This window comes from Petromyzon marinus, chromosome 20 (assembly GCF_048934315.1).
Source record: "Petromyzon marinus isolate PM22_M1 ecotype Great Lakes invasive population chromosome 20, UKy_Petmar_22M1.pri1.0, whole genome shotgun sequence".
NCBI lineage: Eukaryota > Metazoa > Chordata > Hyperoartia > Petromyzontiformes > Petromyzontidae > Petromyzon > Petromyzon marinus.
In genome coordinates this window covers 6,830,189-6,842,994 of record NC_133686.1, presented here as the reverse complement: position 1 = coordinate 6,842,994, position 12,806 = coordinate 6,830,189, and the positions used below count along the sequence as shown (strand labels likewise).

General features: G+C 45.5%; 1 protein-coding gene across 3 annotated transcripts in view; it reads right to left on the bottom strand.

Annotated features, from left to right (window-relative positions):
- Positions 1–607: 607 nt before the first annotated feature.
- The window catches only part of LOC116944156 (oxidative stress-induced growth inhibitor 1-like), a 29,183-nt gene continuing 16,984 nt past the window's right edge, over positions 608–12,806 (bottom strand). For all 3 annotated transcript variants that reach the window (XM_032957634.2, XM_032957635.2, XM_076068275.1), the window contains exons 5-7: positions 12,016–12,107; positions 9,353–10,021; positions 608–8,391 (exon numbers count right to left, since the gene is read on the bottom strand). In XM_032957634.2, coding sequence (XP_032813525.2) covers positions 7,944–8,391; positions 9,353–10,021; positions 12,016–12,107 — 1,209 coding nt within the window. In that variant the 3' untranslated portion in view covers positions 608–7,943. The remainder of the gene's footprint in view (positions 8,392–9,352; positions 10,022–12,015; positions 12,108–12,806) is intronic.

Here is a 12,806-nt window from a genome sequence, read left to right as displayed (position 1 = left end):
ATCGACTACCGCATAAAACGAGGGAGACCTGTACAACTGCGTACAACCTCCAAAACCATAACATCGTTTACTCTCGTGAAAATAACACTCGACAACCCTGTATCACACGTCTCTGTCATGAGGGTTGTTTGGTCAGGAAGAGTTCAGATATAGACATCTCTCGACACTGGTGAGGCGTGGCCGGGTATCGAATCCAGGATACTGGATTCATAGGGTTGTGTAAAAAGCTAACCATTTTCATAATCGATTAATAATTACCGGTTGCTCAAGCCAGGAAACGATGATCGTTTAATCGACTGTTAGCTGATGAAATAGATCGACTGGCTTGGCAGGTATGAGTGGACAAACCGCAAAGCGGCATAAGTCGTCACGTGGTATATTTGCCCTCATTTCTCAGGTAAAAGGTGATAGCCTAACATTATCTGCTTGCTTGCGCATGCCACTGCTGATGAAAGGGCCAACTATTTTTTATTTGACCAGGTAAATTAACTTTCCCCATTATTTCAACCGCGGCGCCAGCAGATGGAATCGAACCGGTGACTTCAAACACAATCGCGATTTAACTATGAACGTTGGGAGCACATCGGAATACAAATTCGGCAACACGTTTGTTTAGAAATAAATCGTCACTTTATTTTGTAACAATAAAGAACACATTAAGCACATGAGTGCAACGAAGCGTAGATTCGCATTGTTTTCATGGAGGTACAGCACATTTTAAGAAAACCATTTTTTTAATCAATGGGTTTCATGGTTTGCATCAGCTATGAGGGCAGTTTAATGTAAATCCCAATTTAGTCAACCCTCAAACGGCACTTTGAAAATGGCCTTTTCCACTGTTAGGTCACAATTAACGTATAACAAAAAAAACTATAAGCAAAATTAATCTTGCAAGGCGACAATACATACACACATGGTGGACAGTTTTGTAAATGAAAATAAAAATCAATTATACACAAACGGTTAAACTTATTCCAAGTTTTAGAAGCATCTGCAAAGTAGTGATTAGATAAATGTAAAATTGTTAAACCGCAAAATTATACAATAAACAAAAGTGTTCATAATACCACGCTGCAGAACACTTACCAGTGGTTTTCGAGTAAAGTCTTGGGTTTACCAGGACCTTTTAGAATTCCCCCTACGATATCTACAACTCAAGGTCTCGTGGAATAGAGGTTGTCTTTTTCCAATATTTGGAAAGCGACAGCAGGTGCAAAACTACACAACGAAGTTAACAGAAGTACTGCCAGAGTTAATGAGAAAAGGCAGAGTGGGCTGAAAGTTGGTAATTATTTTAAAAGTAACCTTAGTACAGAACTCCGCCTGTATAAAATTATGGACATGCAGCAGAAATCCCACGAATCTGCATAAACCGAATGTTTTTTTTGTTGCTGCAAAATAATAGTATGAATCTAGCGTTAACCGCGAGCTTCAACTGCAGCTGTCAAATTAACCCTGCCCACATCTACGGGTCGTGGTATGTCGCCCACGGTGCGTTTAAAATCTGCTGCGGCGCGCTGCGGATTACGGGGCATTCGCAAACCGTCGATGCGTGAATTATAGGGTTTTTTGCGGATTGGATCCGCGGATGTTTAAGATTTCTACTGTACTAATATCGGAGAAATCTTTACGCGTGATTTTTTTATAACTTCAGTATGGCGATGCAAAAAAAGGAAAAATGTGATTTGTTATTGCTTATCTGCCATGCCCAAGTTGGAAAAACAAAAGTACGTGAGAACATCATATATATAAATAATGAGAATATTAAACAATTCTGATAATCAAAATCATCAATTACCATTGTCAAATCACAGCCGGACGAAGTGTTATGTGTGTTAAAACAAGTGATCAAAATTCCAGGCACTACTATTTCTTAATTCTACATGCGTACTGTCTGTTAAATGAACTCAGAATTCCTGCTGTCAACAGGTCTCCCTTTTGCTTGGATAGTCCCAAGCCTCCTTAGGGTTCTAAGGGCAATTGGGCAAGTTCAAAAGTGGACGGGTTAACGATATTCAACATGTTAACCCTTTCCCATTCCGATGACAAACATGTACTTAATTAGATTTTCTTCCAATTCCATTAGAAAAACTAAAAAATAACTATCGATATATCTTCAGGTAGGAAGACGTACCAAGGCTCCCACAAGGCTATGCAGGAGGGTATGTGGCACAGTTTGGTGCCAGCTATCATAGAGTGCGGTTGTGTCGCTACAGTTCTCTGCGGTGAGTACAATGTGTTTAAAAACGGCGCTGCGCCTCTAAATAAAAGTAACGTGAACCGCTTGCGCGTTCCATGATTCAGTGGTGAACGGGACCCATCCTGCAACTTGCAGACGTCTTGGAATGGGAAAGGGTTAATTACCAAACCATGAAATACCAACATGTAAGACAACATAATAGCATACATGATTTCATCTTCAAACATTGCAACAAAACCACTTACAGTTACATCTGCACTTAGGAAATTTGTACAATGTAAACAGAAAGTAAGTTACACAAAACATCCATCAAGTAATTACGCACAACTGTAGTAAATAACGTGAAACATAAAAAATAACCACATTCTTTGGTTCTTTCGGTCAAGTCACGTAGATAGAAAAAATAAAAAATGAAGTGAATAAAAATAAAATAGAAATCATAAAAAACCAAAAACACTAATGTAGACTGTAGCCTGGTTCTTAATCGGAGTGTACTGGCAATTTATAATGTGTACTCTAGCCTGGTTATTAAGATTGGTGAGTGTACTGGCAGTCTATAATGAAGACTGGAGACTGGTTCTTAATTGGAGTGTACTGGCAATCTATAATGTAGACTGTAGCCTGGTTATTAAGATTGGTGAGCGTACTGGTAGTTTATAATGTAGACTATAGCAATGGTTAATCTCGGTGAGCGTACTGGCAGTCTATAATGTAGACTGTAGCCTGGTTTTCAGCTGGGGAGTGTATCGGCAGTCTATAATGTAGACTGTAGCAATGGATATTAAACTGAGCGCACTGGCAGTCTATAATGTAGACTTATTCTGGTTCTTTCAGTAATGAAAATAAAAAACCATGAAGTTTTAATCGCAACACAAGCGGTCGTCATCAGGAAAAGGGGGGTTAGCCTCTAAAGGCAAACTGTTTTTAAAGGTTTAGAGATGGGCGTAGCCTAAGTATGTCTGCTGACACATGGGCGGGGCAGCTAACATTAATGAAGGAGAAAACCCCGACACCAGCAGTAAGTCGACACCAAAGGGCCGCCAAGCAATCATTGCACCTCGCTCCACACACCCACACTGCTGACGGTGGAGGTTGACAAGAAAACAACAGTGCTATGCCTATTTTTTATTCACTTTATTTATTATTATTTTCTATCTACGTGACTTTACCGAAAGAACCAAGGAATATTAATTCGTGCAGTCACGAAAGTTTTAAATAAAAAAAATCTAAATAACCGTTTTGGTATTGTCACTTAACTGTAGTAGAAATTAACAAGTATACACACTTTTACAAAATGCCCCTTGAAACAGTTTTAAAAAATAGGTAATGTAAAACCTTCGTGGTTGTGGTTAAGGAGTTTGAAAGTTTAGAATGTTTTTAGTGCATGCAGCTTCATAAGATGCAAGGGACAGATCAAGTAGAGATTGGGTGCATTAGTTTAACATGTGGGAGGTTTTCACGACAGTCGGGTGGTGGCGGGTTTTACGACACATCTATATTTACACGGTCTAACCCAAAAACAACTATATTATGGGTGCATTAGTGTTGATGCTTCAGCACTAAGCTATCCCCAGAACATGAATTTGCACAAGAAACCTGGCCACAATATTTTTCATAATAAAGGTTTTGGGGTTAGATCGCGTGAGTATAAATGTGTCGTACCCCTAACCCAAAAACCTTTATGAATAATATTTGTCGCGAAAGGCTACGAGTTAAAAAGCACAATATTTGACAAGAGACTCCGTTCAAGGCCAATTGCGCGTGGGAACGTTGCATTCAATTGTCATTTGTAACTTTGTGTCTTCACTCGCCATTACCTAAAACACAGTATCAACACAATTTAGTGGAATTTGGGCTGGTAAATGGTTGTTTTAATTCAAAACTATGGGTCCAAGGAATCCCCTAAAGTAGGTTTCCCTTGTGATCTTGGTATCAAGATCAACAACATAATTATGAAAGAGGTGTCGCCTATGGCAAGTGTGGTGAACATTGGGAAAATCAGCACAAAGTGGAAAGGGTGGTCTTCCAAAGTATACGGCTAGGTGGAGTAACATTGTCCTATTCGACGGCATGTGTTTTCATTATGGCTATCTTCAGTGCAGGTACACAGAGTGCCTTGTTAGCATGATCAGTGCAGGTTAAAAATACACTTAAAAGACATATTTGAAAAACCTTTGTCAGGTATGTCACATTACATAATCGACATTCATCTGAACCATTACAAAACTTTACATAAATATTCATAAAGCATGTTTAATGCTTTAAATGTATACCTTTTTTTATTTTATCTCGTTCTGCCCATGCATTTGTGCCAGATATATAACCGGGGTTGAGGGTGGTGTTGGGGGGGGCGTGATGATATCACCGCGACGCAGGAACCCGGCCCAGCACTGTGGGATGCGGGTGACATCACCACACAAATGTAAACGGCGAGGTTACCATCGCACACTTACCAGCCCGTGTGCCAGCCAGCCAAACTTCTTTTAATATTATACAGTAATACCTCGGTTAACGAAGCCTTTGGTAACGAAGCTCCTTCATCACCAAGTTGACCGTGGAGGGCCCCTATCGGCCCCCTACTTTTGTAAAAATCGACAAAAAAAACGAATACCTTCAGAAACCATGCAAAGCGATTCAAAAGAGTAAAACTAATGAAAATGCTGCGCATGGCCTCTCGCCACGGCCAAGTGGAGTTTGTTTACTGGCCCAATCGGCGAAGAGCGTCGCGAGTCTCCCCTCTCTTGGCCCAATCAGCGGCGTGCTTCCCTGGTCTTCCCTCTCCTGCCCGCCACTGCTCGCGAGCTCCGTGTGTTGGTAAAATGCGATCGTGTTTTTTTATGCAGTGGTAAAACAATTTTACTACCCCTATTTTGTCATCCAAACGACAATCTAGCGCTAGTGGCCTTGCCGGAGAAAAAGGTGCAGCGTAAATCCTTTCTCTTTGGAAACTAAAATGCAGATCACTAGGAGGGCAAAGGCAGGAGAGATGACAAGTGATATAGCTCGTTCATTAGGGTTGGCGCAGTACACCTTGAAAGACCACTTTAAACCAAGCAGAAAAAGTGAAGGCTATTGTTGTACTCCCCTTCTCCTGGAACGCAACCCCACGTATGTATGTTGAACTTCTTTCGCACCATACGTAGCCAACCGTGCTAATCGGAGTTGTTATATCTACCTCTGGTGACGAAGTTTCTGATAACAAAGTGATATGATGGAACGCATCTCGTTCATTAACCGATGTATTACTGTATCGCATCATTAATGGGAGCATCATCCATCCAATCACAACTGAAAATACCTATTATGTAAAGGTAATAAAAAGCAGATTTGTCAATGATCGATTTAAGCCAAGGTTAAACCACTGCTGGATAAAAACATTCCCAAGCCAACAAATCTCATGATCCTGTGATGTGATAACCCAGTTGGCATCTAATCGTTATTATAATAATTCCGCAGGATAAGAATGCATGCACCGAATTACGTGTGGAATAGTCGACATTTTTTAAAAATCAATCGTGTAATTTGCAGCCACGACAATGCTTCAATCACCACGGCGTTTTAAAACCGGAATAGATTATTGAACAGAATCGCGATGGTAGATTACATCGCAAGGGGAGGATGATCGTCACACCCCGACTGATCAGTGCACACATTACACTCGCTTGTAAATGTATACAAGAGATGGTGTAAATAAAACTATTTTTTATTTTACCAGGTAAGGCCCACCGAGCTATATATCTCTTTTTCAGAAGCGACCTGGAGAAAAATCCACGTGACCACGCGGAGAGACACGCAAACTCCAAATATACAGCAGGCGTCAGGGTTGGGATTGAACCCACGACCTCCTGCATACCAGGTGAGAGTTAACATCTTGCCACCGTGGCAACCAAATGTTGGAGGACGGTGGACATTAGCGCTGTCGCTCACTGAACAAGTACAAATAACAGAAAATAAGATTTGAACGTTCCCTACGTCAAGTATAAAAAAACATGCTCCTGTGCACCGCTGCTGCACACTAAGCAAACCTTGCAGCTGTTCTGTAGAGTGGCCCATTTTATTAACACCCGTTGGACGCTTCTTTAAGAAACAAACTTTGAACATCACCTCGTCATGCGCAACTGTGTTAAGTGCAAGCAGAAAGATCGGCCATTGTATTTCTGCGTCTGTTGTCACCCCAAATTTACAAACGAGCGGCGCGAAATGGCACGGGCACACCTCGTTATGTTTCAAAACACCCCCCCCCCCCACCCCAAAAATATTTCTTTAGTTGGTAAACCTTCAAAAGTATTCCGGGAGGCAGATCTTCATTCAGATCAAAACATTCATGTCAACGCATCGGTATTAAACAAGCCACAACATGAAAGAATTCTCAACCTACTGCTCCGTTTCTCTCTCTTTGCTTTATCATCCCGTCAATTTAGTTCACCTTGTAATGTTCTTTCTGCCAAGCAGTACGTTGTCAGCAGCAAGCAGATAAACGGTTAATGGAAGTTTTTTTATCACAATATTGTGTGTTGTATTTTTCTATAAAATTAAAGTCAAAAGCCATGATGTACTGTAAATGTAAGCATGTTAATTATATAAATCCCCTTGGCACATTGTTTTCAGTGAGAGCCCTGGCAACATGGCATGGTAAAATCATTAACCATTTGCCTTCTACTATGTCATAAATCAACACTTTATGTATCTTCAAATATTTCCGGCCACATTTGCAATACATACAGTGTACGCACATATACACATGTATATGTTATACTTAAGTCTTCCAAAAAAACTCGAGAACATAGCATGCTTATTAGTTAGGCCAGCTGTTAGTAAAAAAAAAAAGTGCTTTAGTATAAAAATGTATCAAAATTTTTACCTATTATAATATCAAAATTGAATGGAAAAAACCCCCATAACTTATCAATCAAGTACAAGTAGTTTGAAAATGAATTTTAAGTTCACTATCAGTAGTAAAATAGTCAAATTCAAGTTTGTTTTTCCTCTAGGAGTTTATAGAGACCGGGACATTATATTTTACGACAGTAAGCATATTAGGAATCTGTTGACATCTGTCGGTAAAAATATAGTCGCTGATTGGCCATCTGGTCATGAGGCCAGTCGACAGACGAGGAGGTGGGGGAGGGCGTGGGTGGGATTAAAGCGTCGAGTTTTTAAGCACTGTCATACAACCGTGTAACAATCCAATAAAAGTTCCTCGTGTCTCTCCGACTGCTACTAAATGACAGTTTTGGCAGCAATGTTTCCGCTCCTGCAGGGAAAAAAAAGGATTCGTGGCAACCCGCCACAGACTCGGCGTTTCCTACTTGCACTCGCAAACCCCCGCAGGCACTGACAGAAGGCAACGTTCTTTTTGCAAGCCCCAGCTGTCCCCAAAATCTGACAATTTTTGTGACCACGTCGAACAAAACGAGCATTCCAACAAAAGAAATGTCTCGCCTTGAAGGTTGAACCACCTTTTAAAGGCAATCTGTCAAATCGGTGAAATTAACAAACACCTTCGCGACTCATCACATCACAATATCCGGAAAGAGGATACCTTTTCTAAGTGCTTTCTGTTTTCCTTTGTTTGCTCCGGGTGCGATTTGTCCCTTCATTGCGAAACACACACGCTTCGCTCCCCTATCGCCGCCGAGTCACCATCCTGCTGTGAAGCGATTCACCCATTGGTAGCCTGTCAAGGTCGCAAAGCCGTTGCGAAGCAGCGATGGCGGCGAAGGCCAGTGTCGCGAAGGGGCCGTCAGCGGCGGAGCCAGCGCTTCTCCAGGCAGCCGACGACGCCCAGCGCGCCGCCGAGACAGAAGCGAACGAAATTGTCCCCGACGAGCGGCCCCACCGCAAAGAGGCCACAGCCGACCCCCTGCGCCCCGTCCTCTCCTCCGTCTTCACCGTCGCCCCCTCCATCGCCGTAGCCGCCGCCGTTGTCGCCGCCACGGGCCCAGCCGTCGACGCGGCGCGGCGCCCGCTCGCACTCGTACGTGAACGGGTGCACGTCTAGCGGGTTGTGGCGGCAGCTGACGGCACGCGACGGGTCCATGGCGAGCGAGCGGCCCGCGCACGCCAGAAACGACAGGTCCGGGTTGGAGCCGATGAGGACCAGCGCCATTGACACGGGCAGCACGCGCAGCTCGCCCGCCGGGCCCTGCAGGAGCACCTTCCGGTCGGGCCGGAATTCGAGGACACGGTGCCTGCGGGTGGCGGGAACGCCGCGTACGTTACGTCACGGGACGACGACAACCGGCGTCAAGGGCGGCATTGGCGTCGCGGGCAAACCGAGTAGGGGGCAGGGGCGGTGTTGTAATGCGAAAGCTCCCTGGTCTCGTGCTCGGCTCTCATACTACAGACCTCATTATTTATTTAAGTACTTAGTCTAACAGGATTCTCATTTTTAAACTCGTGGCCGCCCAGATATGACAATGCCGTGCATACCGACACAATCCACAAACACGCACACAATAAGAACGGCTGCTATTCACCACCAAGTCTCGGTGGCATCACCACCAAGTGGCGGTGGCAGTGCTTGTTGTGCTTGTTGTGCCAGGATAGGAGCTCTAAGCACACGTGCACACAAAAGCACACGTACCCATAGCATTGTAATGATTTGGAGGTGCAAATTTTTGTTCAAGAAATAGTTATCATTTTAAAAGTGTGGTGAAGTGGCTTGCAGCGTGTAAAAGAACCAATGACGTAAAACATGCAGATCTAAAAAAAAATTAGAATCTTGCATGCACGATAATCGAGTTGACTCAATAAAGATGCATCCCTTCACACCTCGTATCAAGATAACGTTCCCCCTTAAGTTGTATAGAATTTTGGGATGAGTGTAGTTAGTCGGCATCAATTACGACTCACGTCGCGCACTTATGGCTATTGCCATGACCGGCTTAGCTTTGACTTCTGAGCACTTATGTGTACACGTTACACCGGGTACTCATATTTATGACTGCGTTCACCTTGGGAAGGCCCAGAACCGGTTCAGATAATGGCCGCTTGTACGCGAGATGTGACCGAGAATTGAACTCGGGGTCACCAGGTTTATGCAGCAGTGCGCTGACCAATAAGCTACCACACCCCCCCCAACCCCCCCAATAAATACACAGACACATAAACACCACACACACACGCACACCCCTCCCTCTCCCATCGCACCTGGGCAGGCTGGCGTATCCATTGTAGGATGTGTCGCTCTCCCCCATCATGTGATGCACCTTGTGGTACTCCGGGTAGAGCATCTTGGGCAGCTGGTTGAAGATGAGCGCGGGGTCGGTGACTGCGCGCCGGAAGGCGTGCTGCACCGGCGCCGCGTGATGGCGCGCGGCCAGCACCGCGTCCGCCGCCGTCAGCCCCGCGCCCACCACCAGCAGCGGCTCAGAGTCACGTCCCACCTCGCCCCGGGCCACCGCCCGCTCCAGAGCCGCCGGCGCGTGCTGCACGAACGGCAGCCCCTCGCCGGGCACGCCGAGCCGCGCCGGCGAGTCCGTGCCGCCCGTTGCGAGCACCACGGCGGCGGCACGCAGCCGGAAACGCCGCAGCCGCCCTTCACCGCCGCCGCTGACCGCCAGGTGGTGGCCCCGCACCTCCCAGCGCGCCGGGCCGATGCCCGCGACGCCGTTCGCGGAGGACGCGGACGAGGGATGGAGGGGCGACGCGGACGGGGAGGACGGCGACGACGGGCGGATCAATTCGGGGTCGCGCAACCGGTGCACGGACGTGACGATGACGCCGCTCACGAAGCTCTGCTGCAGACCCTTGCACTTGACATAGTGGCGGTAGTAGCGGGCCACGTCGGCCGTCGTTGCTCGGTCATTGCGCAGGTGCCTGCACAATAGTGGTGCGAGTGGAAAGTACGACACACTTTACTCAAGCAGCTGCTAGACTGTGGATACATCTACTCTCATCGTTATAGCCCCTCCCTCCCCCAACCACTGTCAATCCACTGCTGTGCAAGGGACTCGTCCTACGCCATGTGGCCCGTGGGAGTAAATTTGACGCTGCTTCACCACAATGGTCAGTGTACATCGGTGAAGGTGGTGCAACATTTAGGAGCATCCTGCAGTACAACAATGGACTTTTCTGCGATGCCGTCTGCTGACAGCGTAGCTATGCCGCAGCCATCAGAGCATGATCCAGGCTCATACCTGCTCGGCTTTCCGAGATCTGATGAGATGGATAGCCGTCCAGGTGATTTGTTCATAAGAATAAAAATTTGGTTTAATTTTCCAGACTTTTCTCATTTTTTGTCTGCACTTTCCAGTGCAAAGTAAAGCAAGGAGGCGACGAATGGTAATGAGCATTACCACCTGAAGGGAAACGGCAAACCTTATAGTGCTAGTACAGCACACAGCCTTCCTTAATGGTAGCTGCGCACCAGCATTTAAATATTCTCCCCTGGCACACACTGATTTTACTTCAACACTTTGGGTTGCCTCCCATAGGGAACTCATCACAACTCCCCTGTCGTGCTAATGAGGTTTGCCATTTTACCAAACTGCTGGAGGGAAATACTATGTATGCAGATCACAAACTGGAGCATTAAACTCAATCAATAAATGCTGATCGAGCATTGGGACCTAGCAGCTACTAAAGTATGCGTTGGCGCTTTCGTTTTCTCAATCAATAATTGGACCGTCATCCGGAGGAATATGTCGCCATCCGGATTAGCTGTACCCATATTGGCTAACGTCTGGTGAACACAAAATTGTGTCTAGCAAACGGTCGAGGCGGGCACTGGCCCCGCTCTGCCACGTCAGCTCGTCCCACGACCAGCACGCCAATCGGGCGTGTGAGTCATCGGCGGCGTTTTGGGTGTTGTTGGCACGGGCCCCATTTGGCACGGGTGTAGGGCAAATTTCTCTATGGCCATGGAAAGAAGGAGCTTGCCAAAAGATCATCGAGGACATAAATAACACGCCGTGTCAAATGCAAAACAGGAGACCGTTGCATCATTTGATCTCGTGAAATTATTTCATGGATACAGGGCAATGTCATGTTTAACCGGGCTGTTAGCTGCGCTATCCACAAAACACGCGGGCTTCGGGAAGGAAGGGTTACGCGAACCCCATGCATTCCCGCGTTGAAAGTCGCAACGTTAATTCAGCATTCATTTGTGGCATTACAAAACCCAGGTAGGCGGAACCCATTGGTGTCGAGCGGTTACATCGTGTCTAAAGCAACGCGTGATTTCCTGCATCGAGGTTGGCTCAAGTTCAATCAGAGTGCCAGCAACACGTTAACGTGCCATTGGGTTGTTTGCGCAGCAAAGCCTCATTTAGCGTCACAAAAACTGTTGGTAGGATAGTTTGATATGGCCAATTAGTTTGTGTTTTTGCAAGTCAGTGGAAATCAAAGAGTACCCAGAGAAAACCCACACATAGGAGTGGATAGGAAGCTACATACATACAGATATATGTATGTAGCTTCTTAACCTACCTGTTGAACTGCCTCCTGCATGTAATGGCTGCCAGAGGTGTATGTGCATTAATGCATGTGTACGTGTGTGCATGTCTTTATACAAGGTGTGTGTGTTGAGAAAAGAGACACGAAAGACATTACAGGACAGCAACTGCTCTCCAGCAATTATGGGGACATAGGTTTGACAACAGGCAACATCAGATGGCCAAGTCAGAGCAAGGTCACACAATGGAGAATGTACTCGATGTATCTACTGGTCGTCCTAATCAGCTGACATTACATTCAGGTACATCCTGGCATCCTGCCAGCAAGCTAAGCCTTACTTCAGTGCCATCGTTAAATAATTGCCAGCTTCTGGTAAATGGCAGCTGCAGCTCTTGTAGGAACGTGGAGGTCCTCACCTGCGCTGCTCTCGAATCCAGTCCTTGAAGGGCAAATCCGGCAGCTCCATCCAGTTGCCGAGGCTTAGCGTCTGCATGGACGTGTCCATTGCCTTTAACAAAAACAAAGCAATAACGACATTACTTTCGTTAAGAGCTGGCACGACTGGATGACCTGGTTGATAAATACAAAAACAAGTATAATTGTCCGTAAGAGGCAAGACTTTTCTTTGCAATGTATTTGTCGAGTAATCATACCGATAATAATAGAGAAATTGATAACTGTACCAAGAATCTGCACAGCAATTAATTATTTAAATAATCAATATAGCCTGGCGCACAAAAAAAGGTGTTAGTTGTGGGCATAATGGTGATCACAATATAGTGGCAGAGTGAGTGTTAATGTAGCGGTTCCCGCAGAGAACGATTTCCAAGAGCCGAGTTCAGGTAGTGCAATTCAATGGCAAATGCTAGGTGCAATTGGTTATTTGTCTAACACCATAGGTTGTCAGCCTAAATATAAGCAGATAGTGCAATGTGGCCAGAGCCAGCACTGTGGAAGCAATGGTTTAAGTTATAGTGCTTTAGAGCGTACTTTCACCACGATCAAAGTGCATGGAGATTTCATTTCTCAACTCGATTGGTGAGCCTTGAACTGGTCGTGGCATTTCCACATTCCTATTGTCATGGCCAGTCCATCTGTAGGACAATACCTGTGCACTTGATTAACCACTGGTTTTGACAATGGGTCTTTGCATTTCTTTCTATTCCCCTCCCCACCAATGTATTACAATTGCGTTACTGGAATCATG